Raw genomic sequence first — 27,282 nt, 5'->3', positions numbered from 1 at the left:
CAGTTTAGTTACTAGGTAACAAGGAATTTTAAAACCAGTGAAGGAGGAAGAGAGAAGCTATCACTAACAAATGAGTGGTTTATAGTTCAAGAATTGTTAAGAGCTTGTTCAGGGCTCGGTGGGGGGAACAGAATCACTTTTGTTGCTTTGTTCTATTAAATTGCCTAATAGCAACAGTAATCAAATACATATTTGTATGTTGTTCTTTTAAGCTTTGAATCTGAATGAAAACACTTGAAGCATACTTAGTACAGGAAAAACCTTCTTGTGTAATAGCAGCACACAGGAAAGATGTAACTGCACTGGACAGTAGTGGAGGCAGCACTCAAGCAGTGTTTCCAACTTGTGAAGAAAAAAAACTTTTTTAAAGTATGTTTTATGACTGTCTGAGAAATACAGTGAAATCCCAAGTCTGCTAATATTACTTTTCCTAGTCATTCACTGGCTCCTTTGTGGACTTCTAGCAATACAAACACATATTTCTAGTGAGGACAATGTATTTCGTTACAGCATTTGTAATTATAACTGTTAACAGATGAAGAGCAGCCTACCCAAATGCACTGAACATCAAGGCAGACCCATGATGACTCTCAGAGGGTGCACCTTTTAACACTAGTTTCATAGAAAAGCTACCTAGGTCAACGAGTTTACACTGGTCTTACACACAGACGCTATGCTGTGAACCCATTCCAGAGGTAAAGACTTGATGTGGCATTTGAGCAGGTTTACCTTGGTAATTCAGATTTAGGAATATGCAGTTTAATTTCTTTCCTCCAGTTTTCTGTAGATTCTTCCAGCACTTTTTAACATTCCCTTCTACCTTCACACAGGATTTTGGGTTTGGGGAGGTCATTTGAACAGGAATCCATTGTTTCATAAGATCATTACTGTAGCACTTTGTGTGTGTCTGTGCTTGTGTGCGATTTCTACAAACTGCTTCAGACAGGCAAGAATGTTTAGGAGAAAGGCTATTGAATGAATGTGCAAATGAATACAATATTATGTCTCAAATCTACACATGGCAACTCCAGAATACAGATGTTGCACGTTCAGGAAGTAACGTAGGGAAGGCTACGTGGCTTCATGTACAGAAAACAACTAGACCTCATTGAAAGCACTGAAACTCACTCTTAAAAACTGGGTCTCATAATTAAAATTGTTAGTACACGAGGCCACAAACTATTGCAAAGTAGACATCAAATTAGGCTATCATTTCTTACTCGGCGGCACTGCTCCTTAACAAGATCTGCCTGCCTCCTGCCATCCTCTCCCTCCAGCCATTCAAACCTCTACACTGTGCATAAGTTTAAGCAACTGATCCTGCTGCAGAAGGACTTGTAAGAGAGAAAAGAACATTACTTTCAGCTGATGCCCTGCAGGGCTTCATAAAAAGACCTGTTCTACAATGGAGAGTTTGCTGCAGAGAGCGGGAACTCTGCAGGGTTGTTGTAGCAGCAGGGACATCATCCAGTACTGGCACCAAAGACATTCATAGGGAACCAGACTTAGATTTCAAGCTAGTTTTAGTCTGAAGTAATATTATGGCACTTGCCTTGCAAAGAATCAGGGGCAGGATTCTTTCCTGCCTAATCTTAATCGTACATCCTGTTTCCTTTTACTTAAAAGGCCTGTTGGTTTGATTCATGGCTCACAGTCAATAAATGCAACCTAACCTTCTTTGGTTATCTAACATTACCCTTCATTATGGTAAAGTGTCAGTAAGAAGGAATTGTACTCGTTGCTTCCATAGTTCAGTTGCTGTCATTTAAATAGCATTAATTACAAAAACAAGGTTTTTTTTCATTTAATAAAAATATTTACACTTGTAAAGTTAAATTAATACTTAAAAAAATGGAAAGAGTATTGATTAGTAAAATATAGGTTTACAATTTTCAAGAGTACCTCATAGAATATGCATTTATACTTGCTGTTAAAAAAGACACACTTTTAAAACACTCATATCCATATTTTCCTCTAACTGGGCAAGTCTAAGGACATAGGCAAAGTTGTGTTTGTGGGCAGAAGTAATGTATTTTTCTAGAACAGAAAGAAAAAGCTGAAAAATTATTTGTAAAATATCTGAATAAATTCTGAGCAGTTAATTTTTTTTCTTTCATTCAGCCTTGAAATACACTGCTTCCATTTCAGGCCTGGAAAGGGTTTCTGAGCAAATTTTTATTCTTTTCTGTTGGTACAACTAGCTTACCTAAATTACCTAATTTTCTTTTATAGGTCATTCTTATGCGAGAGGCTAAAAGTAATTAAATTTGCAGGATGAAAACATGGCACAGGCACTGCTGGTACCACCAGGACCTGAAAGCTTCCGCTATTTTACAAGAGATTCTCTCACAGCTATTGAGAAGCGTTGTGCAGAAGAAAAAGCTAAAAAGCCCAAGCAAGAACATACAGATGATGATGATGAAAATGGTCCAAAACCAAACAGTGACCTGGAGGCAGGAAAGACACTGCCATTTATTTACGGTGACATACCTCCAGGAATGGTGTCTGAACCTTTGGAAGACCTGGACCCATATTATATCAATAAAAAAGTGAGTGAATAATCTTTTGCACAAAATAGAATATAATTTTCAACACTAGAAAAGTTTAATCACAAAATACGGTTTGACCCATCAAGCCACTAAATATACAGAAACATCCTTTCCTTTGATAGAACTGATTTATGCTCTTCTATATTGCGATTCCTTCAACAGTTACTTGTTATTTACATCACTGCAAGGAAGATACAATTCCTTGAGTTTGCCTGAATCTGAGTACATGGCTGAATTTTTCCTGATTTCAATGCAGTAATAAGACTGGACATGACAAGTGAGCTATTCCAAGCAAGGTTGGAAATGGTTGTGGATAACCAGGTTACATCCATTCATGTCAGTAAAATAAAGAACTGTAGCTGTATTCTTTTGTTATAGCTCTGTAACATATGTAAACATATATCTATATATGTACATATAAAAATATATATATCCCTATATAGTCAGTACATAGATACTCTGTGTATATTTTGGTTCATATGAAACTACAATGAACACTGTTGTTTAGGTGCTTGGGATTGCTATGACAGATCTCTGCTGCACAGCTGTCAATTAGAAGTCTGTGGCAGGCACAACAGAAAAGCTGGGTTTTGAGGAAGGAATCAAAAAAAAAGACAGTTTTGTTCTTCTGAAGACTAATTGAGAGTTTTCATGCAGAAAGAGCAGAATGAAGAGTTGCACGTTGTGAGAGAAAAGTTATGTGCCTGAGTTACATGTGCAAGGCTGTAACACAACTGGACCTCTAATAGCATGGCTGTGCTCCATGAAGAATGTAAATTCTTAAGAGGTGTACTTCCCCTTCTGATTAGCACAGCCATACAAAGTCCTCATTTTCACATGACCCACAAGCTAGGGACTTGGAAATAGGCAAACAGATCAACTCAAGTAAAATATTTGCCCCTTGACAAACAAGTATATCACTGTAGCTGGGATTAGTTGTGGACTGCGCTAAACTCCTCCAGGATCTGAAATAGTGCAGCCTGGAGATAGTTAAAAATACCTTGTATCCTGCACAGATTAGTAAAAGGTACAGCTGACAGCAGGTTCTCTCTCATCTGTACTCTTTATCTGCTTAGTTCTGCATGCTCCTTTAGCAGCATCAAGATGTTCTCTCAGTTCCTGATAAACCTGCAAAATGTTGTGGGTAAGGACAGTGGAGGAAGACAAAGCTGTGGATAATAACCCTAAATTCAAAAATGCAGAGGTTGTTTTATGGGAAAGTGCTTGGGATTATCTTTTCCTGTCTCTCTGAAATATAGAAGGAAACAGACACAGTTGCTCTGTTGATGGTTTGAAGCATTCCAGGCTGCAATTGAGATAAGACACTTGACATTGAGCAACTATAAAAAAATGAAGACATAAAACGTTTTAAACTGTAAAAAAACTCACTCTCTTAGGAAAAAGTCATGCTAAGAGTACCCTCAACTTTGTGGCTAAATTTGTGGTTGAGTTTGGTTCACAAAACTGTTTTTAAAATTGTGGCTTCAGTAATAGAAATAGAAAATTAAGCAGAATCCATATGTAATTGTATAACCTACATTAACATTTGTGTAACAGTGCTGTAGATAATATTAGCATTATTAAAGAAATTTAAAGAAGTGAAAGCTCAGAGAAGGAGAGTGGCCAAGCGTTATTTTCATTTATATGTTTTTGGTTATACCAACAGTTCCATGCAGATTCTAACTTACAATATAATGGTGTGCACGGAGCCCTTTTCTCCACTATCTGTAAAAAAATCAGGAGTAAAGTTGCATAAATAAGTTGAGGAATAGGTTTTTCTAAACAAAATAAATGAAGTATCAGAGAAAACCTGAAGTACTGAAGTGTATTATTTTCTAACCTCCAGTGATCAGAAAAAGTAGTTAGTTTTCTTGAGCAAAAGTGTAAAAACTCAGACTATTGATGGACTTGCTAGTTTATGAGAATAACTAGTAAACTGCAGAATCTTTTGTTACAAGACATCTGTATTTATGTAATGTACCAGCCTAATGTGCTCAACAGAAAACAAGTGGACATCTTAATTGACGAACTAGAATTAGTCATCCCTGTTCCACTATATAACAGAAACTACTCTTAATCATGGACTTGTCAGTGAAGGGAAAATCATATGTGAATCATAGTCTGTCTTCAGGATCTGCTGCAGCAGTGAGCTTGGGACAGGCAACATCTTTCTAGCATTTCTGGCTGGGTGAAGGAGTTTAGAGGAGAGAGAAATACTGATGAGTGTGAGTCCATTCTCTGTCATCCTCAGTGCTGTGCTTGATGGTATTCTGTGAACAGGAACTGGCAACATTCCTTTCCCACTGTAGAGAGGTTTGCTTTCTCTGCCAGAGATGGCAGACCAGATACGCAATGAAGACTGCGGAGAGGGCAGCATTTTTCTGATCACAGCCAAGTTTTTAGACAGAATGGAAATCAACATGGAGAGCAGTGATACTGTATAGCTCTGCTGAGAGCATAACAAAGAATCTATTATGATAACACAAAGAAGAGCCATTACCATTGACAAAGAGCAAAAGGAATAAAGAATAGTCATGTCCTGAAGTAATTTCAAAGAGGACCAAAGATGCAAGTAAACTTCACGCACAAATACACTTGGAATAAAAATGAAAACACTTAGGCAATGACAGCCAACAGGAACAGAATGAAATGAACATGAACTATGTTTATCAGGTCAAATTTTAAGACGTAAAAAGTACCTGTTTTGTGCTCACATGTAGGGAAAGATAACAGAATATTATTAAAAATGAAATCATTTTTTTGAAGAAAAGATTTGTTGTGACAAGATGCCAAATTCTGGCATATGTTTGTCTGACTGCTCAGAATAATGTCAGCTGGAAATTTATTAATTCTTTTTTTTTTTTTTTCACAGATACATTTTCTGAAGACATATAATTGATACTGGTAGTATTTAAAAATCAAAAATGAAAGAAAAATTATTTTAAAATTATGGTTAATTGTTTAGTAACAGGTGTTTGTCCTTGTCACCATATATATGTGTATATAATTCTGTCAAGTGTTTGTTCCAAATACAAACTGATGCTTAGAAGTGCCCTTTTCCTGGTTTTGTTGCATGTTTGCTCATGAGGTAAAATGTATTTGATTAATTTGAAATTCTGAATTTAATCAAGGACTTTGTTAGAAATGAAATCGAAAATATTTTAGTGATGAAGTGCCAAATTTTCTATTACTGATAAACTGACATTGATGTTGATAATTCACACCAATTTTAATAACATCAGAGTTCAGTCCACATGCTGGAGAATTCAGCAAATTAGAGAATTGACTGTGGAAGGCTTAATCCACTGTATTAATAGAAATCAGTTATTTCCCTACCACAGGTAGACAGTAGAATGAAACGTGAACCTCCCACATGGAGAATGGAATACTTTAGAAGGAGGTAATGACACTTATGTACTCAACACTGCATTTTAATTTTGTATGTCTTTTTTTCAGACTTTCATAGTATTGAATAAGGGAAAGGCAATTTTCCGATTCAGTGCCACATCTGCCTTGTACATTTTGACTCCTTTTAATCCCATCAGAAAAATTGCCATCAAGATTTTGGTACATTCATATCCTTTTGTAATTCATGTTGATTTAAGAGTTGCCATTTAAAACTATTAAATTGCTCTTTAAAACTATTAAATTTATCGTATTGATAAACATATTATGTATGGGTATACTATGCTGATCACACTTTAAAAGCAGAAATATCACATGTGAATTGCATTATGATCTTCATTCCCACTGAGAGAATTCTCTACTGAACCTCTTAAGCTGTCAGGGTTTAAGTATCAGGCTTCATATACAAAAGGAGACCTGATCCCTACTAAGCCCTGCAGCGAAGTCCAAATTAGTAACAAAACATTGCACTTGAACATATCTAAGGTCACACTTTTACCAAGACCAGTAGCACTTGTCATGAACTAGAAACACTTAGCAAGGACAAAAGAGCATGAGTAGAAAGCTGCTTTTCAGGCATACTTTTTCAGCATTGTGTTTTCAGCACTGGGGTAGGTGTCCTATAAAAGATCCGAGTCAGAATAAAGGAGTATATTTTCAAATATATTTCAGTCATGCCCAAAGTACAACTTGGGCGTAAACAACCAGCCTCTGCCTAAAGATCTTTCAAAATGATCCGCCTGGCTTCAGTGAGTAATTATGCTTGGGTACTCATTTCATATTTTTACAGACTTAAGGATGTGTTTAAATTTCGTTTAAATTTCATTTAAATCCTAAACCTGCCAGAATTATAAAAGTAATGCATTGTTTTACAGTAACTGCACCGTAGCATGCCAGATGGCTTACCATTTAAAATAGATAAAATCATGTGCAAAGCTTCAATTTCAGATTTGATTTAGAATGTCTCATTGTTTGTACATATTTTTATACACTTAATATTTTTAATTATTTCAGTGTTATAAAACTGTCAAACTTATGTGACTTACATGCCTTGACTATAACCTACATTATTCAGCATGCTTATCATGTGCACTATTTTGACCAACTGTGTATTTATGACCATGAGTAACCCTCCAGACTGGACAAAGAATGTAGAGTAAGTCACACATTTTTATTCTTTTCTTTTTTTTTTTATGTCTTTGTTTTTGTGTGATTCAGAAGCATTTAGGGAAAGTTACATGCCAGAATAGGCATTCCAGAGTTATGAAGAATCAGATTCCAAGATATCAATATCTTTCTGGTTTCCTCTGAATAATTTAAATGGTTTAAGAGTAATACTTTGTTCTTTAAAACTATGTCTGAGGAATATCTGAAGTTCTACTGTGAAGTATGAACACAAGTTCTCATCCTTGGGTATTCTGAGCTGTAAATTGGAAAAGGAACTCCAGAACTACAAATGTCTGTGTGAAATTGTTGCATGCTATTGGTGAGGCCAACCATATATTGCTTGAGTATCCATGATCTTAGCACAGTGGATGACCCATTCCTGGAAGTGTTCAAGTCTGGATTGGATGGAGCTTTGAGTAACCTGGTCTAGTGGAAGGTGTCCCTGCCTTGGGACAGGGTGTTTGAACTAGATGATCTTTAAGGTCCCTTCCAACCCCAAACATTCTACAATACTATTCTATTATCTATTGTGGCTCACTGATGTGTACTTACAAGCGCCAGCTACAGCAAACGCATGCAACACCCAAATCACAAGAAATTCAAACTGCTGAGGAAAGGGCCTTAGCTATGAAGGAGTAACAAAAAGCAGATAGAAGTGAAGAAGCCATAAAGTATCCATTTCTTTTTCTTGTTCATTGTTATACATGTTCTCAAACAGATATGCATTTTCCTCTGAAGATTATATTTTTCTTTGAAGTAGTACTACTCATGAAAAACCTGGGTCTAACCACTTTATTCCCTCTTGTTCTCCAAAAGCCATTACTGATTTATATTGCTTTATTTCACTGCATTAAGAAATCTTACTTTGAATACTGTATGTAGAAACTGCACTAATATTCGCCACTTCCCAGTATGCTCAACTGTGACTATGGCTGAGAACCTGAAAGGAGACCAGTAGCATCTGTAGGTAGATTTTTTTTATTGTAGAGGTCCTCACAGACCCACATGAGTCTCAGGAAGTCCCTGCATTACACTGGTTATAACTGACTTCTATGATTTTAAATGAATGGTAGTCACCACACCAGGTGAATTGGTAATCACAATCCACATCTTCAAGAATAACAGTCTGGGCATGCTTTGTTATATTTAATGAATATTTATGAAATAAACCTGTATTATAAGAATGAGTGTAGTTATTATCCACAACTGATTTTGACAAAACTCTGATTTTGACCTGAAAAATATTATTTTGTTGTAGTTCTTTGTAATATTTAGACACCTGATTTTTTCATAAAAGCCAAGAGGCATCCCTGCACAAAAAATGAGATTAAATCAATGTATCAGGTTCAAATTTCATCTACAATTGCATTCTTAAGTGTTTGGGTCTAGTAAAGTTAATGATTTTCTCCTTTTACTTCTAAATGCTTTTCTTTTCTTGCAAGACATATTTGATAATGAATGGCACTGTCTATAAACATAGATATGCAAAAATCCATTATTCCTGCTCTGGTGCTTTTCAGATACACTTTCACTGGAATTTATACCTTTGAATCACTTATCAAAATTCTTGCAAGGGGCTTCTGCTTAGAAGGTTTTACTTTTCTGCGAGACCCATGGAACTGGCTTGACTTCAGTGTCATTTTAATGGCGTAAGTGGCTCAAGAATTTTCTAAGCTTTTAGGGCATGAAATTAGTGGCAAATACTATAATGATAAATGTATTTATTTAAAAGTATTTATTTTCGGAAACCTGTGAAGTTTAGACACCATATCCCACATTTTAGTACTCATAAAGTAATATACAGCAGGAACTAGTATGGAATGTTAGCCACTAGTGTAATTACTGCTGAGGGACACTAATTTCATGTCCTACATTTTTCTGCTCAGAAGAATAGCAGTCATCCCTTTGACTTCATATCACCGTCCTATGACAAGCTAATTAGCTTAATTAGCTGTTCAAATACAAATCAGTGAGTTTCACTTCAATGAAATTTAAGCAGAATGATGAAAATTTATAATTATAAAAGTGAGGTGTATTGAAGAGACAGGCAAATTTTGGAATATGAGTGCTAATATTGCCACAGAGGTTTTGAAGACCCACATAATTAGTATAAGATCTGCCTCAATTCTGAATAACTGTGATTTAATCCTACAGGTATGTAACAGAATTTGTAAACCTAGGCAATGTTTCAGCTCTTCGAACTTTCAGAGTATTGAGAGCTTTGAAAACTATTTCTGTAATTCCAGGTAAGAAGTAGTTGGTGTAAGGTGTTAGGCCCCTCATATCTCCAACTGTTATTTGTGTGCTGTCATTGTGTTTGTGTGTGAACTCCCCTATTACAGATATGTCACAGAGTTTGTGGACCTGGGCAATGTCTCAGCGTTGAGAACATTCAGAGTTCTCCGAGCTTTGAAAACAATATCAGTCATTCCAGGTGAGAGCGAGGTTAAACACAGAGGCTGACTTTCGTCCATTGAAGTTGAGTTCACTTCTTTTGAGCATAAGTCTTGCTGTTCGCTGCTCATGTTGCCAAAGGAAAAAAAAAAAAGGCATGGATCATCAGCCTGGATTATGATGCTTTGCCTTTTCAGCATTAGCTTCCTTTATTTTGCAAAATCAGCCTTTGAGTTTAACAGATTCTTGCATGAAACATAAAATATGAAGCCTATGGGTTATTTTGCTTTGGTTTTTTGCATTTTATCATAAGAAATTGCTATACATTTAAGAAGCTTTAGCGCTATGGCTTTCTTGATTTTGAATGTTTTCCTTCATTTTACCACTTAGAACTAACATTAAAGACAACCAAGCAACAACAAAAGCAGCTAACAAAAAGGAGATAAATATTGCGCAGGAAAGTTTATCAAATGCAAGTGATTTTTTTCCTCAAAATTACTTTCTATCTCATACTATCTTCATACTATTGTGAATTCATAGTTAGTATTAACTGGAAACTGAATTATTGGAAGAATATTAAATGCAGAGAAAAAATAAAACAATAAAATTAACTCTATAACAGGAAAGCATTATTGATAAAATTTCCTGCTTGAGAATAACATTATGTATCCAATTTAGTGGAATATATGTACATTGCATATTCATAAAAAAGAATCTTTTTCTTTCCTTCATCTTCACAAGCTCTGAGGCTGTTCATGAAGCTTTACTTTTTGAAAAATAAAAAGGAATTTCTTTTTAAGTGTCTGCATGACATCCTAATTACATGGCATCGGCAAAGATACTCTTTGACAAATCTATGGATCTTTTCTTTTTGCAGGCCTAAAGACTATTGTGGGAGCCCTAATTCAGTCTGTGAAGAAGCTCTCGGACGTAATGATCCTGACTGTATTTTGTCTGAGTGTATTTGCACTAATAGGGCTGCAGCTGTTCATGGGCAACTTGAGGAATAAATGCCTGCAGTGGCCTCCAGACAATTCTACTTTTGAAATAAATATTATTTCCTACTTCAACAGCACCATAGATGAAAATGGTACACTTATTAATATGACAGTGAGCACATTTAACTGGAAGGATTACATTGAGGATGAAAGTAAGAATTTCTGATATAACTATTCTTAATATATTTGTGGCTATAGTATGCAACTATTTGTGATCAAACAAAGAACATTGAACAGTTTATATTTCTGCCTTATGTAAAATTGCTTGCAGTCACTGACATACAATAGAAAATAAAATAAGCAGAAGAGTTTCTAAACCAACTACGAAATGACCAGCAGCTGCCCACTTTGATTTTATTACAATTTAGTTTTATTTTACTTTGTACTACTTTCAGGTTAATTTTATTTATTCACATGTATTTCTAATGCTTTCTACACAGCTCACTTTTACATTTTGGAAGGACAAAGAGATGCCCTACTTTGTGGTAATAGCTCTGATGCAGGGTAAGACCCTTTCAAAAATCCTCTCATGTTCTGTAGCAAAAGCAATAACATGAAACCTACTCATCGCAGTTTCAACTCCATATTTAGTAGTGTTACAGAACTTACACAGTTTTACTGCTAAACAATGATTTCTTACTTAAGTCAAAATATTTTACTCTCTGGCTAAACAAAATACTCATTAACAGCCTTTCTTCCTGCTCGATTGGAAAGTGATGTTGGTGTTAATGATGAAATACGAACTCTCGTAAAATCTATTTTGGAGATACACTGATTGAAGAAAGTAGGATGAAAGCAAAGGTCAGAACCAGGAAAGAGAATATACAAAATATTAAGAAAGCACAGTAGTGGCTTCATAGTTCCAGATGGATTTTTTTTTTTTTTATAAGCTTTACCTCTTCTTCATTACTGCCAAATTTTGCCGTACATACGTGCCCAATTATGAGCCTGGAATTGTTAGCTGAACTGCAATACCTAACTGGCAACAGTGAAGAAGCTTATTAAAAAAATATAATAATCTCAGCATTATGTGGGAGATCCTTAACAGTACAATTGGATTTAGTTAATAATATTGCTTAATCTATTTGTAACCTTAGCAGTATTTTAGCAATTATTTCTGCCAGGAAATTCATTTGGAATAAGGAATCTATTTGCAATATGTGACTGAGGAGAATTTAGATATTTAGGTCATTTCAACCAGTGAATGGATGGAAAGGATATCTTTCATTTACAATCTTATTAGTTCGTTTCTTAGGACTTTTTTTCTGAATGAATTTAACTGTAATTCATGGCTTTCTTGTAGAAAAAATAATGCATTTTGTTCCAGAAAGTAACAAATCTGCTGCACAGGAAATAAAAGGTATGACTAAGTACCTCCTGTTTGGTTTTCACATAGGCAGTGTCCAGAGGGTTATATCTGTGTGAAAGCTGGTAGAAACCCCAACTATGGCTACACAAGTTTTGACACTTTCAGTTGGGCTTTTCTGTCACTCTTTCGTCTAATGACTCAGGACTTCTGGGAAAACCTGTATCAGCTGGTAAGACATTTTTATGACAAAAAGGAAACTGTAGGTTACACAATAAATTATATAAATAGGCTTATTTGTACATGAGTTGAAAGCGTAATGCTGTTGTACTAACAAAGTGGCAGAATAATATTTAGATATTCTTTCTACTCCCTAGACACTGCGTGCTGCTGGGAAAACGTACATGATATTTTTTGTTCTCGTGATTTTTCTGGGGTCTTTCTATCTGATCAACTTGATCTTGGCTGTGGTTGCCATGGCCTATGAAGAACAGAATCAAGCAACCATGGAAGAAGCAGAGCAGAAAGAAGCAGAATTTCAACAGATGCTAGAACAACTGAAGAAGCAACAAGAAGAAGCTCAGGTAAGGACAGAAATTTGCTTTCTGAACAGCCTCATTTTGTAAGGCAAGGATAATAACTTTATGAATTAGAACATGTATAAGTTGTACAATGAATTACAGAATTTTAGACCAGTGTCTTGTGCAGCTGGTCTGTAAGGAACAGTGACATCACTATTATGATGAAGTCGATGTTTCAATTAGCTCATGCTACTAAACTATGAGGAGCTATACAACTCAGTTTGCCTTCAGTTCAATTTATTTGTGTATATTTGCATACTCAGGGGTGTACAACCAGCAGTATTACCACAGTGATAATAAAAATAGTTGGTAAAGGCTGTAAAACTGTTCAATTTTGGCCTACTAGGAATACCTTCCTTTGTAACCTCACAGGCAACAGCAGCAGTAGCAGCAGCATCAGTTGCATCAAGAGATTTCAGTGGTGTAGGGGGATTAGGAGAACTCTTGGAAAGTTCTTCAGAAGCATCAAAGTTGAGCTCAAAGAGTGCTAAAGAAAGAAGAAACAGAAGGAAGAAAAGAAGACAGAAAGAAATGTCTGAAGCAGAGGACAAAGGAGATATTGATAAGCTCCCCAAGTCCGAGTCAGAAGACAGTATCAGAAGGAAAAGTTTCCGCTTCTCCACAGAAGGAAATCAACTGTCATATGAAAAAAGGTTCACATCTCCTCACCAGGTACAGGACTCTTTTTTCTTAAATCATGTATGACTACTCTATATGGTTTTGACTGACACTACAACAGCTTTGCACATTAGAAGTTATGTAAAAGGTGAGTGAAGGAAAAGAAGTGTTAGTACTGTTAACAGTGTTAAGAATTTATACGATTTGACCCACTGTATCAGCTTAGCCATAAAAAGAACATAGCATGGGTATTGTAAATTTAATTAAAAGATTTCTGAAAATGTACTTCTAAAGATGTATCTAGTAGATTGGAGGAAAAAATCAAAGTCTCTTTGATTAATACTCATATATTTGCATTAATCAATGATAGGTTCTCTGTACTGCATTAATTTCAAAACTATACAAATATGAGGGGGGTTTTAGCAGACCACATCATGAGAATACTCTGCACAGGAAATTCTACACTACCATTAGTTGCTCTTGTTTTCCTTAATTAGCTTCTTTAAATGGCAGATAATGAGAAAAATAGCTCCAGTACTCCACAACAAAGTCACACTACATAGGGATGATTTGGGCTAAGAATTTAGTTATACTGTTCTTTTTCATTAGAAATTCATTATACAAGATGGAGAATCATTGCAATCACAGAAAAATGTAGTTTAGGAACGACCTCTGGAAATCATTTAATCCAAACTTCAAAGTTCCCTTAAATCAAAGGATCTCTTCCATCACTTGAGGATAACTTGCATATTTCAAGTCTACACACAGTTATGGTAATTGCAGAAAAGTCACTCAGATGCATTCTTCAACATGATCATTGGTCTCAGGCAATAGATGACATGTAACTACTAGTTCTAGCCACATTTAATGGCCAATGTTTGTCCTATTTAATGTTCATCTCAAATGTGTTAGTTTACAGACTCATATAAAACATGAGATTCAGTGGCAGAAATAGTTCACACAGAAATACATGCACTGAGAGGAGGAAAGTTTAAGTTTAGACAAAGCCTCAGTAACTAGTCAAGTATAAAGGATGACACCTGGTCTGTAAAGGATACATTTGCATTTCTAAGAAAGTGATGTTTATTATAATTAAGAAGAATGACTAGGTTCTCTGGATAAGAAAAAAATAAAATGTAAGGAAAATTATTAAACCTATCGCAACTCCTTTAAGTAATACTGTAAAGGTGTATCTCCAATCTAATCAAATGTACTATCAGTTTTGGGCCAACTCTACTCCAAAAAATCTTTCATTAATTGGAATGGGCTTTGGGTCAGGCTGATGCAAAGGAGCTGCAGCCAAAGATCTCATCTTAGACTGCATAGTCCTGCCTCACTTAGATATCTATGTATGTGTCCATACCACATCAGCTTTCTCAGCACTCCTCAATGGGTGAAAAGTTGAGTGTCAGTGAGCAGAAGTAACAGACCAGGCAGATGATCCCCCTGTTTCATATTGAGAGTTTACAGGCTCTGAGGGGCATCCCATGCAGAGGGAGATACCGGTCACAGCCCACTGCAGTTCAGGAGAGCTCTCTTGAGACCATTATTTATAGGGTCATAAGGTGATTGGCTTTATTCATTAGTAAATTTTCATCCTGGCCTCAATTCTGTGTTGGTTGTTTCGGGTTGTCAGGGAATGATTTATCATCCCAAAAGAACTGATGCAATCAGGGAGTATCCAACCATCCTGATAGCTGTGTGCCTCTTCCCACCTTTGCTAGGCAATTATTGTTCATGCTATGGCCAGGGAGCACCCAGCTGTCCAACTCCTTGTGCCTGTGCAAAAGCTAGGGCCTACCAGGAATTCTTGAGAGATCCAGGGGAGGGGGCAGGGGGGATGCACCACCACAACGCTGCAGTGAGCTCCCTTGGGAAACAGGGTGGCAGATTGTGAAACAGTGTGGTAGAATGGTAAGTGGAGATGATCTGCTCACTTGGCCCCTGTAGAGGTTTTGTCCTTTGACACAATATTCCACATGCAAATGAATGATGCAGACTTCAAGAAGAGCCAAGCTTCCCTTTCAGACAATACTTTCCAGAAGCATGTAGACACGTGTGTTTCTGCCTCTATATGTGTTGGAATTGCAGCCATTCTGGTTTATCTCCTTTATCTCAATCCAGCAGGGACTTGCAGAGCAGTACTCCTCCCAGATCCCTGAGGGGCCTAATCCATTTAGCTGTGCTCAGAGCATGATAATGCATATTTGAAAGATTGGGCTACAAGCATACATAGCAGCCATGGAAACATTCTCTAAAAAAGCAAAGGTAGCAGTGATAGTCAGATGAAACCTGGCGAGCACGTGGTTTTTCAAAGGACTGTAGGTTGACCAAATACATTTGCAAAGAAATTTACAAAGGGTGCAGTAATTAGTTTACCACTTTGTCAGACTTCAGTGTCATGCTCTCTAGCAGCTGGAGCTTCTTTTTGGATAAAATTATCTTTCAGCATAAGCAAAAGAGCACTTTTTCTTCAGCCAAGTTTACATAAATGGGTTAGCAAAACCATTTGGCTGATATTCTTCAAGTAACTCAGCCTGAGGCTGACAGACAGCATACAAAATTTCATCCCAAATTATTAGCTGTAAAAGCAGAAAAAATACATCTCATAATGGTGAACACCCGCCCGCCTTTATAACAGGCAGTACTAGCAGTTTAGCACACACATTATGTGTGTGTACATATAAATCTGAGTATGTACATCCCAAGATACATATGGATCTGTATATATGTGTATTCAGTGGTTGGTTTTCACAGTATTAATATAGGCTTATATATTATAATGCAGCTTTTGCTTTCACTTTAATTATCTTGGGATAAAAAACACTGCTATTACATACAAGCACTTTCCACCTGCAAAACTAGTGAAAAATTGAGAGTCTCTGAAACCAGGTTTTTGATGTACTAAGATGTGAACATTTGTACAAATGCAGAACTGAAGAAAGCTTAATGCAAGGTTTCTCTTTCCCACAATTAGTACTCATTTTATTTATTAATGAATGCTGTTAATAAAATGTGTAGCAGGGGAGAAGAACATTCCATTAACCAGTTTCTACTGTAATTAAAAGATGAATTACCAACAACCACTGATTTATTTTTCACATTTGTAAGAGGATCTTTATGTAACTATGTCCCTGGTGAATGCTTGCATTGAGCTGCCTGATGGCCAAGTGGTACCTTCTGATAGGTGTGCCAGTGGGCACAGCCCCCAGAGTGCTATACCCAACAGTACTACTAGTCATGTTCACACTCTGCCTCCAGAGCTTCCCCAAGCTGTTGCCTCTGTTTTCTGGTTTTACAGTACTGCATATGTTGTTCCCATGTTATTGAGCCTATTGTGAAGGGGGGAGACAAATTCGTTACATGAACTTAGACTGAATTTAATACCAAACTTAAGAACACCTCTGTGTCTAGCAAATAAACTAGAAAGCGATGATCAGTGAGCATTAGCAGTTGTTACCCAGGGGAATCCAGGCGATGAGGAAGGGAAAAAAACTAAAGATTTTCAGTTCTGTCCTCTAATAGAAGCAATAAAAGACAAATACCTGCAAAGCCTTGACAGGGGTGTTGAGAACTGTCTCCAGCAGTCATGGATCCATACCAATTCAGCTTGCAGCTTTTGCTCAAAACTGTCCAACCTTACTTATGTCTCCTGCACAACTTTTCCTCATTCCTTAAAAAGAATTTTTCACCTCCACTTTAGTTCCCCTAATAAGCACATTGCCCTAATGGACACACTGATACTATTGAAGAAAAAAGTGACTATTCTTCCTCCAGCACTGTAACTTTTCCTTGAAAAGTCACAAGCTTAGAACTTCAGTTCTAATGCTGGTTTGTTTTGTTTTTAATCTTTTACAGTCTTTGCTAAGCATTCGAGGCTCCCTCTTTTCTCCAAGGCGCAACAGCAAAACAAGCATTTTCAGTTTCAGAGGTCATGCAAAGGATGTAGGATCAGAAAATGACTTTGCTGATGATGAGCACAGCACTCTTGAAGACAATGAGAGCAGAAGAGATTCACTCTTTGTTCCAAATCGACATGGAGAACGACGCAACAGTAACATTAGTCAAGCCAGTGTGTCATCTAGAATGGTACCAGCCCTTCCAGTAAATGGGAAGATGCACAGCACTGTGGATTGCAATGGAGTAGTTTCCTTAGTTGGAGGACCTTCACCTTTAACTTCACCTGCTGGTCAGCTTGTACCAGAGGTAATTAGAAGTAAATCAGTAATTATTACAGTTTTGTTCAGGCATGTTTTTTTCTCTTACTGCACACCTCTGCATGCCTCATCATTTCTTACAGCTGTGAGAAATAATTTGCAATGGTTTCTAAACAACAGAGTGTAAAGAAAAAAAGTCCTCAACCTGCTATGTCTGAGCTTCAGTAAAGTGTCGTATTCTCCCTGCTTTCAGCAAGAGATCTGTACGTACAAAGAAAAACTGATGGCCTGAAGTGCCATGGGCCCACCAGGCTTAAAATAATTCACTGTCCCCTTAAGCAGTTTCTGCAGCTTGCTGCTGGGGACTCTATACAGCCTTTCCTGCCCTGAAATATTGTTACCCAAGGAGGAGAAAAATGACTGCTACTGCTGAACCCAGGACAACCCCGTAAATTGAATTTGACAATTTCTATATAGTTTCACCTCATCAACAAAGGCAGACATTTGATATATTACTAAGTATATAAAATGGAAATATGCATAGGGAAACACCTGCAAAATTAAGCAGGATGCAGTTACTACTCCCATGGCAATTTGTAGAAATACTCCTTACTGAATTTATCTTGAAGAAATTCTTCTCATAACTTTCATGAGAAAAATACATATAATCTCTATGTATCTTTGCAATTACTTTACATTTCAGTCCCAGTTTCAGACTGCTGTAAGCTAAGATGTTCTTTCAAGCTTTCAAAAAAACAAAGCTTTTCATTGATAGTATTTTAGTATGGATTCACTATGGCATTTTGGTAGCTATACCACTGTAATTACCCTGGAAAATATTTTTATCATAAATAAGTATTGAGATTTCACTACTTCTATTACACATTTCTTTTTACTTTTTTGTTTCTCCTCTATCTTGATACAGACCTTCATACCAGAAATTTAGTCAGATCACCGCAGAGGTTATGAGCATATATTTCTATTTCAGAAATACTTTCACTTGAAATTAGCCATTTAACTCAAGAGTCTTCACTAAAAAAATAGCACTAGTGAATGCTTGAAAATGTTTTTTCATCTTCACACTAAGATAACCTTGAAATCCCTTATGAGTTCTGTAGGCTTTTTTATTCTTTTTCTGGGTAGGAACAGAGTAATGACAAAAAGAGCGTGTGGTTTCCATGAATCACAGACTTGGTGGTAGAGCAAGCACGAAGATTTAGGAACTTTTTAATCCTACTCGTGTGTTTAGATCCCTAGGCCACACTGCAGAAGAAAACCAAAACAAAGACAGCTACATGGGATGGGTGCCCTGGTGACAGAAGATACAGAGATGGCAGAGTTACTGAATGCCTTCTTTGTCTCTGTCTACCCTGCTGCAGGCAGTCCTGAAGAGCCCTGTACCCCGGAGACCTTAGATGAAGTCAGGTCAATGGAGCAGTTTGCCTTAGTCAATGAGGAATGGGTTAGAGACCAGTTGAGCAATCTGGACATCCATAAATCCATGGGTTCAGATGGGATGCACCCGTGGGTGCTGAGGGAACTGGTGGAAGTCATTGCTAGACCGCTCTCCATCATCTTTACCAAGTCTTGGGAAACGGGAGAGGTGCCTGAGGACTGGAGGAAAGCAAGTGTCACTCCAGTCTTCAAAAAGGGCAAGAAGGAGGACCCGGGTAACTATAGGCCGGTCAGCCTCACCTCCATCCCTGGGAAAGTGATGGAACACCTTATCCTTGGTGCCATCTTAAGGCATATCAAGGATAAGAGGGTTATGAGGGGCAGTCAACATGGCTTCACCAAGGGGAAATCACGCTTGACCAATCTCTTAGCCTTTTATGAGGAAGTAACACGGTGGATGGATGATGGCAGAGCGGTGGATGTGGTCTACCTTGACTTCAGCAAAGCATTTGACACAGTCCCCCACAGCATCCTCACAGCTAAATTGAGGAAGTGTGGTCTGGATGATCAGGTAGCGAGGTGGACTGCGAACTGGCTGAAGGAGAGAAGCCAGAGAGTTGTAGTCTATGGGGCGGAGTCTAGTTGGAGGCCTGTAACTAGTGGAGTGCCTCAAGGGTCAGTACTGGGACCAGTATTATTTAATATATTCATCAACGATTTAGATGAGGGAATTGAGTGTACTATCAGCAGGTTTGCTGATGACACTAAGCTGGGAGGAGTGGCTGACACACCAGAAGGCTGTGCTGCCATCCAGCGAGACCTGGACAGGCTGGAGAGTTGGGCAGGGAATAACCTGATGAAATATAACAAGGGAAAGTGTAGAGTCCTGCATCTGGGCAGGAACAACCCGAGGTTCCAGTATAGGTTGGGGAACGACCTGTTAGAGAGCAGTGTAGGGGAGAGGGACCTGGGGGTCCTAGTGGATGACAGGATGACCATGAGCCAACACTGCCCTTGTAGCCAAGAAGGCCAATGGCATCCTGGGGTGTATTAGAAGGGAGGTGGTTAGTAGGTCGAGAGAGGTCCTCCTTCCCCTCTACTCTGCCCTGGTGAGACCCCATCTGGAATATTGTGTCCAGTTCTGGGCCCCTCAGTTCAAGAAGCACAGGGACCTGCTGGAGAGAGTCCAGCGCAGGGCAACAAAGATGATTAAGGGAGTGGAGCATCTCCCTTATGAGGAAAGACTGAGGGAGCTGGGTCTCTATAGTTTAGAGAAGAGGAGACTGAGGGGTGACCTTATTAGTGTATATATATATATATATATATATATATATATATATATATATAAAGGGGGAGTGTCACAAGAATGTAGCCAGGCTCTACTCAGTGGCAAACAATGATAGGACAAGGGGTAATGGGTACAAACTGGAACACAAGAGGTTCCACTTAAACTTGAGAAGAAACTTCTTCTCAATGAGGGTGACGGAACACTGGAACAGGCTGCCCAGGGAGGTTGTGGAGTCTCCTTCCCTGGAGACATTCAAAACTCGCCTGGACACATTCCTGTGTAATATTATCTAGGTGTTCCTGCTCCGGCAGGGGGATTGGACTAGATGATCTTTTGAGGTCCCTTCCAATCTCTAGCATACTGTGATACTGTGATACATGCCACAGAGTAGTGACACATTAGACACATCACAATCAGAATCAGGCGTTATTGCTTTGAAAAGATAATTAGAAGCCATACAAAACAGACAGGACTTGCAGATCTATTGCAAGAACAAATTCTGTATGAACACTGCAGTGGTGAGAATTAGGAAGAAGAATTATTGAATAAGATGTGGTTTTCTTTTTTTTTTTCTCCTAAAAAACATTCCAAGCACACTTATCAGGGTAGGAAAGCAGTGCATAGTATTAAAGAGATAAATGCCTAGAATTATATTCATGTTTCTTGTAGGCGAATTACTTTCTTAAATAATGGTTCACTTCTTTCTGTGCTTGTGCTTTATTTAATATGTCTGGCTGCTGGAAATTAAGGTGACAGGTTCCAATTTTGATATGTTTTTCTGAAAAGAATAATCATCATTAGCAAAAAGATACCTAGCAAAGTTTTCACTCATGAAACCTGGTCTAGTGGAATGTGTCCCTGCCCATGACAGGAGTGTTGGAACTAGGTGATCTTTAAGATCCCTTCCAACACAAACCATTCTATGATTCTATGATTTAAATAAGAATCACCTTTGGTCCAACATTGCCTTGGTATGTTGTCCCTCAGTTGATCATTTGCAGAACTGTACAAAATTCCCACTGAGCTCCTCAAGAAAGAACAAAGTAATTCCTACATGAACAGAAAAATGCAGTATGCAAGAAAGTATAATGTGCTGCACAAACTTGATTTTTATTATTTATTATTTATTACTGTATTTATTACTATACTTACACAGTAAATATTGTTAATTTTTGTTGAAAGGATGTTTTAATTCCTCAGTATTTCATTTACAGGGCACCACTACAGAAACAGAGATAAGAAAAAGAAGACTGAGTTCTTATCAAATTTCCATGGAAATGCTAGAAGATTCTGCTGCAAGACAAAGAGCAATGAGTATAGCCAGCATACTTACAAATACAATGGAAGGTATTTGATGCGTTTTATCTGACAGGCAATTCAGTAATTTCAGCTAACCATATGTACAGAGCAATTATTTATATAATTTCCTTTTTAAATGTGAAACTGGACAAGTGAAATCACTGTACATCAGATATACAAGGCTTTTGAGCATTTCTAAGACCATTCACACATTCTGAATGCTTACTCATTTATTTTTTTGTGGCACGTTCCAAATTATTATGCTATTTAATGGATAAACAGACCCAAAATAATTACAGTAAGGGGATTGACAGATCCCCAAACAGAGAATACAGGGATTTTCTTCCTATAAGATATCAACAGAAAAAATCAATTAAGATACACAGAAATTGCTGTGATAAAGGCAGTGATGTCCTAGAACAGATATTTTCTTTAGATTTAATATCTAAGGATAGACAATAGGAAATTGGAATGAAAAAGAGAGTTTTAAAGAAAACAGTCAACTCTAATTAGCCCATGGCAATGCACATGAACTGCCTTCCTCAAGCATTGCTTAAACTTTCATAGGTAAGTATATCAAAGATTAAAAAAATATTTAGTATACAAAAAAGCTTGCATTGTAAGAATTGTTTTGCTTACTTAATGGAAACTGAGTGCACTCACGCTTCAAACATATGCCTTTTATAAACTTAAAGGATGGATGTATCTACTGGATACTGCCACAGTGTGACAGCTGCTGGAGTCACACAAACCCTGAGGATGTCCTACAACACATATTCTAAAAGGGCAAGAAATTACCAATAAAATTTACAGTGTCCTGAAGATTAAGCCAGAATTGAAATAGACTTTTTTAAAGGGGGTTCTGAAGCCATTTGCTCTCAGATAAATAGATACCAAACAATTGTAGTCAGAAATATAAGGTTTATTTTGCCTATTTTCTTCTAAAAGTATTCTCACAAACATGTGCCTTTCTGAGTATATCTGAGTATATATTCTTACTTTAGTGCAAGCAGGAAGTGTTGGTACCTCTTGATTCTTGGTGTACAATTCTTAGCTCTCCTCTCAGGTAGGTAGGGTATCTCCTTAGAGGGTGCTACACTCTTGTTCCAGTTGAATACTTTGTCCTTTCATTATTCCGGCCAGAAAAAAACATGTTAATATTATAGAAGACTCTCTCTACTGACAATACCCTTTTGTGTCTGGAGGCTACAGTCAGATGTGAGGGGAGAGCTTGCTAATTTCAATGAATTTGAGATCTGTGGCAAGTGACTTTCTAACTTCCTGTAATTCCACCCATACAGGACAATATTAGAAGCAGTCCACTGGTCCTCAAAGTGTAGAACTTAGCAATAAATCCTTACTAGCAAATACTCTAATTAAGCATGTTTTTAAGGCCAGGTTGGACAGGGCCTTGGGCGACATAGTCTAGTGTGAGGTCTCCTTGCCCATGGCAGTGGGGTTGGAACTAGATGATCTAGTTCCTTTCTCACCCTAACTATTCTATGATTCTATGTTTGGCATTTTAGCAAAATCTGATAGAAGTGTCATGATGATGGAGACTTCCTGTGCTCTAAGCGATGTCTGAAAACTGACAAATTTCAGATTTGGGTTAATGCCACTATGCAGACATTTTATCAAAACAGTTGTGTCCATTTCTCATGTATTTCATAGTTTTAAGTATTTCTCACTTAAGCAAATATCAGTCTTCTTTCTGGGCTGCCCTCAAACATCCCATCACATTAGAGATCCATCCTTTCTATTATTAACTCAGTAGAAGTTACTTTTCCTCTGTAACCTTGACAATATTGACAGTGAAATGGAAGAAAACAGTTTGTAAAGATTCTAATTGAGGGCAAAGTCGTTCTGCTAATATTAACATTGTTCTGTTTCTCAATGGATAGACACTGCATCTGTCTATCTATCACAAGTCAAGTGATAATTTTTAAAATAAGAAAACAGTCACTCTGTAGATTAAAAATATTGATTCAAATAATCAGTGATAGGTATGCACACCAAATCATTTAGCATTTATGTTTGACCAACCTTATAGCCTTCTATGAGGAAGTAACTACGTGGCTGGATGATGGTAGAGCAGTAGGTGTGGTTTTTCTTGATTTCAGTAAGGCATTTGGTAGTGTCTCCCACAGCATCCTCATAGATAAGCTAAGGAAGTGTGGGCTTGATGATCAGGTAGTGAGGTGGATCAAGAACTGGTTGAAAGGAAGAAGTCAGAGAGTTGTGGTTAATGGGGCAGAATCTAGCTGGAGGTCTGTGACTAGCGGAGTCCCTCAGGGGTCGGTGCTGGGACCAGTGCTGTTTAATATTTTCATCAACGACCTGGATGAGGGAACTGAGTGTACCCTCAGCAAGTTTGCTGATGATACTAAACTGGGAGGAGTGGCTGACACACCAGAGGGCTGTGTTGCCATTCAGCGATACCTGGACAGGCTGGAGAGTTGGGTGGGGAGAAACTTGATGAAATTCAACAAGGGCAAGTGTAGAGTCTTGCATCTGGGGAAGAACAACCCCATGTACCAGTACAGGTTGGGGGTTGACCTGCTGGACAGTAGTGAAGGGGAAAGGGACCTGGGGGTCCTGGTGGATAGGAGGATGACCATGAGCCAGCAATGTGCCCTTGTGGCCAAGAAGGCCAATGGCATCCTAGGGTGCATTAGAAAGGGTGTGGTTAGTAGGTCAAGAGAGGTTCTCCTCCCCCTCTACTCTGCCTTGGTGAGGCCGCATCTGGATTATTGTGTCCAGTTCTGGGCCCCTCAGTTCAAGAAGGACAGGGACCTGCTGGAGAGAGTCCAGCGCAGGGCAACTAAGATGATTAAGGGAATGGAACATCTCCCTTATGAGGAGAGGCTGAGGGAGCTGGGTCTCTTTAGCTTGGAGGAGACTGAGAGGTGACCTCATCAATGTTTACAAATATGTAAAGGGTGAGTGTCAGGACGATGGAGCTAGGTTTTTTTCAGTGATGTCCAGTGATAGGACAAGGGGCAATGGGTGTAAACTGGAGCATAGGAGGTTCCATGTGAACATCAGGAAAAATTTCTTTACTGTGAGAGTGACAGAGCACTGGAACAGGTTGCCCAGGGGGGTTGTGGAGTCTCCTACATTGGAGATATTCAAGGGCCGCCTGGACAAGTTCCTGTGTGATGTACTGTAGGTTACCCTGCTCTTGCAGGGGGGTTGGACTAGATGATCTTTTGAGGTCCCTTCCAACCCTTGGGATTCTGTGATTCTGTGATCTTTATGATACTGTACTGGATCAGTGTAGTAGCAAATAGAATGCTTTTAGTAGCTCAAATCAAAATATGTATGCATGTTACATATTTAACACAAAAATTTCATATTTTATGAAGCTTTTACAACTGATGGGGGAGTCATGTTAACTTTTAATATCCAAAAAACATCTGCTGTAAGCAAGTCAACTGACTTTAAATGTCTAGACTCTCCCTACTTGCATGGGAAAGAGACAAACACACTTCTCTCTTTACATAGATATCTGAGGTGATTCACTCTTTAGAGATAATTTCACTGTCTACTGATTGTAGAGAAGCTTAAATAAATTAGATACTCAACTTTAAGACGGCTAAACGTAGGTGAAGGAAATAACACGTTAATGTGAGGTGTTTCTTTGAATGATTTAATCTTTGTACATATTTAAAAGAAGAACTTTCAGAGGATGTAATTGGGATATTCATTATTTGTTAACGTTTTTCTATTTTTTTTTTTTTTTTTTTTCAGAGCTTGAAGAATCCAGACAGAAATGCCCACCATGCTGGTACAGATTTGCAAACACTTTCTTGATCTGGGATTGCTGGAATCCATGGTTAAAAGTGAAACATCTAGTCAATTTAATTGTGATGGATCCATTTGTTGATCTTGCTATAACTATTTGCATTGTTTTAAACACATTGTTTATGGCCATGGAACATTACCCAATGACAGAACAGTTTAGCAGTGTCCTTTCTGTGGGGAACCTGGTAAGTGGTTTGTTATACATTACTTGTTAAAAGTACCTTTTCTAAAAGAAGAAATGCATAAATGCATTGCAATTGTTTTAAATTTGTTCCAGATTTTTTGTATAATCAGTTTAGAAACTGTATATGTGATTTTCATAGATAAAGTGATTTTTTCTGGAGCCTTTAAATTTCATTAATCTATTTTGTACTTACTATAATGGTATAACCAAACCTGTCTAGAAGTGCAGTCTTCACTGGCTTGTCAGATTTCTTGAGGTCTACCTTGGGCTTTTTCTTTAAAATGTTATGGTAGATTATCTAATTTTTAGCAAAGTACTGATATTTCATCACAGAAAATATTTTTCTTCTGTAAGAATGCAGTGAAATATTCAGATGGCAGAATTTCTCTTTGATATATTTTCAGTTACACTACTTTTCCAAGAAAGGGAAGTACATTTCTTGTTACCACAGTCCTTGCCTTTTTAGGTAAATAAAAAGTACTTAATAAACTGGAAGATTATTATTTATTCTCTAACAAAAAGCACCTTGTATCTGAAACTTTATTAGTTATACCTTTCCTGATTTTAAGCTGATCCAGAGATTTAGGGTTACATGTAATTCTGTTTCTGAGCAGATACCTAAGTGTGGCATAACCCTCAAATATCTTTGTCTGTTTCTCTCTATTTGCTTCTAATGTTCCGGAAGCAGAAGACAGAATCTTGCGACTGTTTTAGAAGAAGACTCACATTTTTAATCTTTTGCCAGCACGCATAAGTACCAATAGTTTACACAGGAGAGGTCTGGACTGACTGACACAGCATGCAGTCCTGAAAACCAAAACCAACCAAGTTCTCTGAACTAATCAATCAAAATTATTAGTTTTTTTTTAAATTTGCTAATGTTTAAATAGAGCAATAGATTTCTCGGTTGGAGTATGCTCTAAAGTCTAAACACTTTCCTTATATCTACGGTATTATATCCTGACTTTTTTAAAAAATAGAACTAAAATTGCACTTACTACCTATGTGTTCTTGTGTGCATTATGGTTTTCTTTCTCCTGAACAAAGATCTAATTACTGGGATAGTCTTATATTCATCACAGATTACAGAATATTGTATTTTAAAATGTGGCTCTGCCATATTTTTAGAAGTAATTCTCTCCAAACATTTACACTTCCAATGCTGTCTGCCTTTTCCCATCTCATGCTTATTTCTTCTACTCTAAACTAGAAGCAGTCATATTTTTAACTACCTTTGTAACAAACCAGTATATTTAATTATGATTATTATATATATGCAGTGAATACTATTCCTGCTGGTTTCAATTAAATTCTCTGTTCCTCACTGTACTAACCTATTAACCTTGATTTTGTGATTTCCATTCAAAATATGTTAATCTACTCTTTGCTTGTGACATCACGGTCTGTTTGAGGATAAATTAAATATGACAAATACGACTGCCTTTTCTGCAGGATTTTAATGAAAATAAATAGTTCTAAAAACAATGATTCATTTTCATAATACTAAAAGCCATTCATTATTCAAAAGTCCTAAGTAATTATAAGAAAACTTGAGTTTACTTCTGTTAAAATGTATATTTATGTATTTGGGGTTGCAGTTATGCTCAAGAAAAAGTAGTTTATGGATGTAATGGGTTATTTTGTGAAGTCACTATTTTAAAATAAAATGGTTTTCTTTGCCTTTTCCCCATTTTTTTCTTTTGTAAAATATTACAGTTTTGTCAAGAATAATCTTCTTTGTTGCATTCTCTTTACCAAACATAGCAATATCTGTTACATGCTTCTGAATATATGGTAACATCTCTCATATCTCAATTTAATAGTGAAGTGTTTCCTGCTGTACTTCTGTTTTCTCAAAAATATAAACTTTTACACTTTGACAATGGTGAATGTTTCCACAACATTATATCCACCTCCTAATCTTAAATTAAAAGGAAGTCATGAGTGTAGTTATATAGTGCTGTAAAAAGTCAGCTCTGCTTCTAAAAACTCACTGTAGGAAGACTGAGGATAAGCTGGGTAAAGAACTGTCACAAGGCAATGACAGAGTATGTTGGTGCACTTCAGTAGGCTTTTGGATCATCTAGGATATCCTTTGAGTACTGTGCAGAGTATTGACATGTTTTTAGTGGTTTTG

General features: G+C 37.3%; 1 protein-coding gene across 7 annotated transcripts in view; it reads left to right on the top strand.

Annotated features, from left to right (window-relative positions):
• LOC133268709 (sodium channel protein type 2 subunit alpha-like) overlaps positions 1–27,282 on the top strand; it is a 75,652-nt gene that overhangs the window by 13,088 nt on the left and 35,282 nt on the right. For 4 of the 7 annotated variants that reach the window (XM_061452270.1, XM_061452251.1, XM_061452211.1 and 1 more), the window contains 13 exons: positions 2,233–2,549; positions 6,006–6,126; positions 7,023–7,110; positions 8,642–8,770; positions 9,464–9,555; positions 10,393–10,665; positions 10,954–11,017; positions 11,910–12,051; positions 12,197–12,403; positions 12,773–13,072; positions 16,877–17,224; positions 21,073–21,205; positions 24,908–25,146. In XM_061452270.1, the coding sequence (XP_061308254.1) occupies positions 2,283–2,549; positions 6,006–6,126; positions 7,023–7,110; positions 8,642–8,770; positions 9,464–9,555; positions 10,393–10,665; positions 10,954–11,017; positions 11,910–12,051; positions 12,197–12,403; positions 12,773–13,072; positions 16,877–17,224; positions 21,073–21,205; positions 24,908–25,146 (2,403 nt within the window). In that variant the 5' untranslated portion in view covers positions 2,233–2,282. Of the gene's footprint in view, positions 1–2,232; positions 2,550–6,005; positions 6,127–7,022; positions 7,111–8,641; positions 8,771–9,275; positions 9,368–9,463; positions 9,556–10,392; positions 10,666–10,953; positions 11,018–11,909; positions 12,052–12,196; positions 12,404–12,772; positions 13,073–16,876; positions 17,225–21,072; positions 21,206–24,907; positions 25,147–27,282 lie in introns of all 7 variants that reach the window. The other 3 variants (XM_061452221.1, XM_061452241.1, XM_061452260.1) reach the window with 2 other exon arrangements.

The sequence above is a fragment of the Pezoporus flaviventris genome, unplaced genomic scaffold (genome assembly GCF_033815535.1).
Source record: "Pezoporus flaviventris isolate CSIRO_AGI_PZ_B2104156 unplaced genomic scaffold, CSIRO_AGI_Pfla_v1 ptg000001l, whole genome shotgun sequence".
Lineage (NCBI taxonomy): Eukaryota > Metazoa > Chordata > Aves > Psittaciformes > Psittacidae > Pezoporus > Pezoporus flaviventris.
The sequence above is the reverse complement of the archived record's forward strand: the minus strand, read 5'-3'. Positions and strand labels throughout refer to the sequence as shown.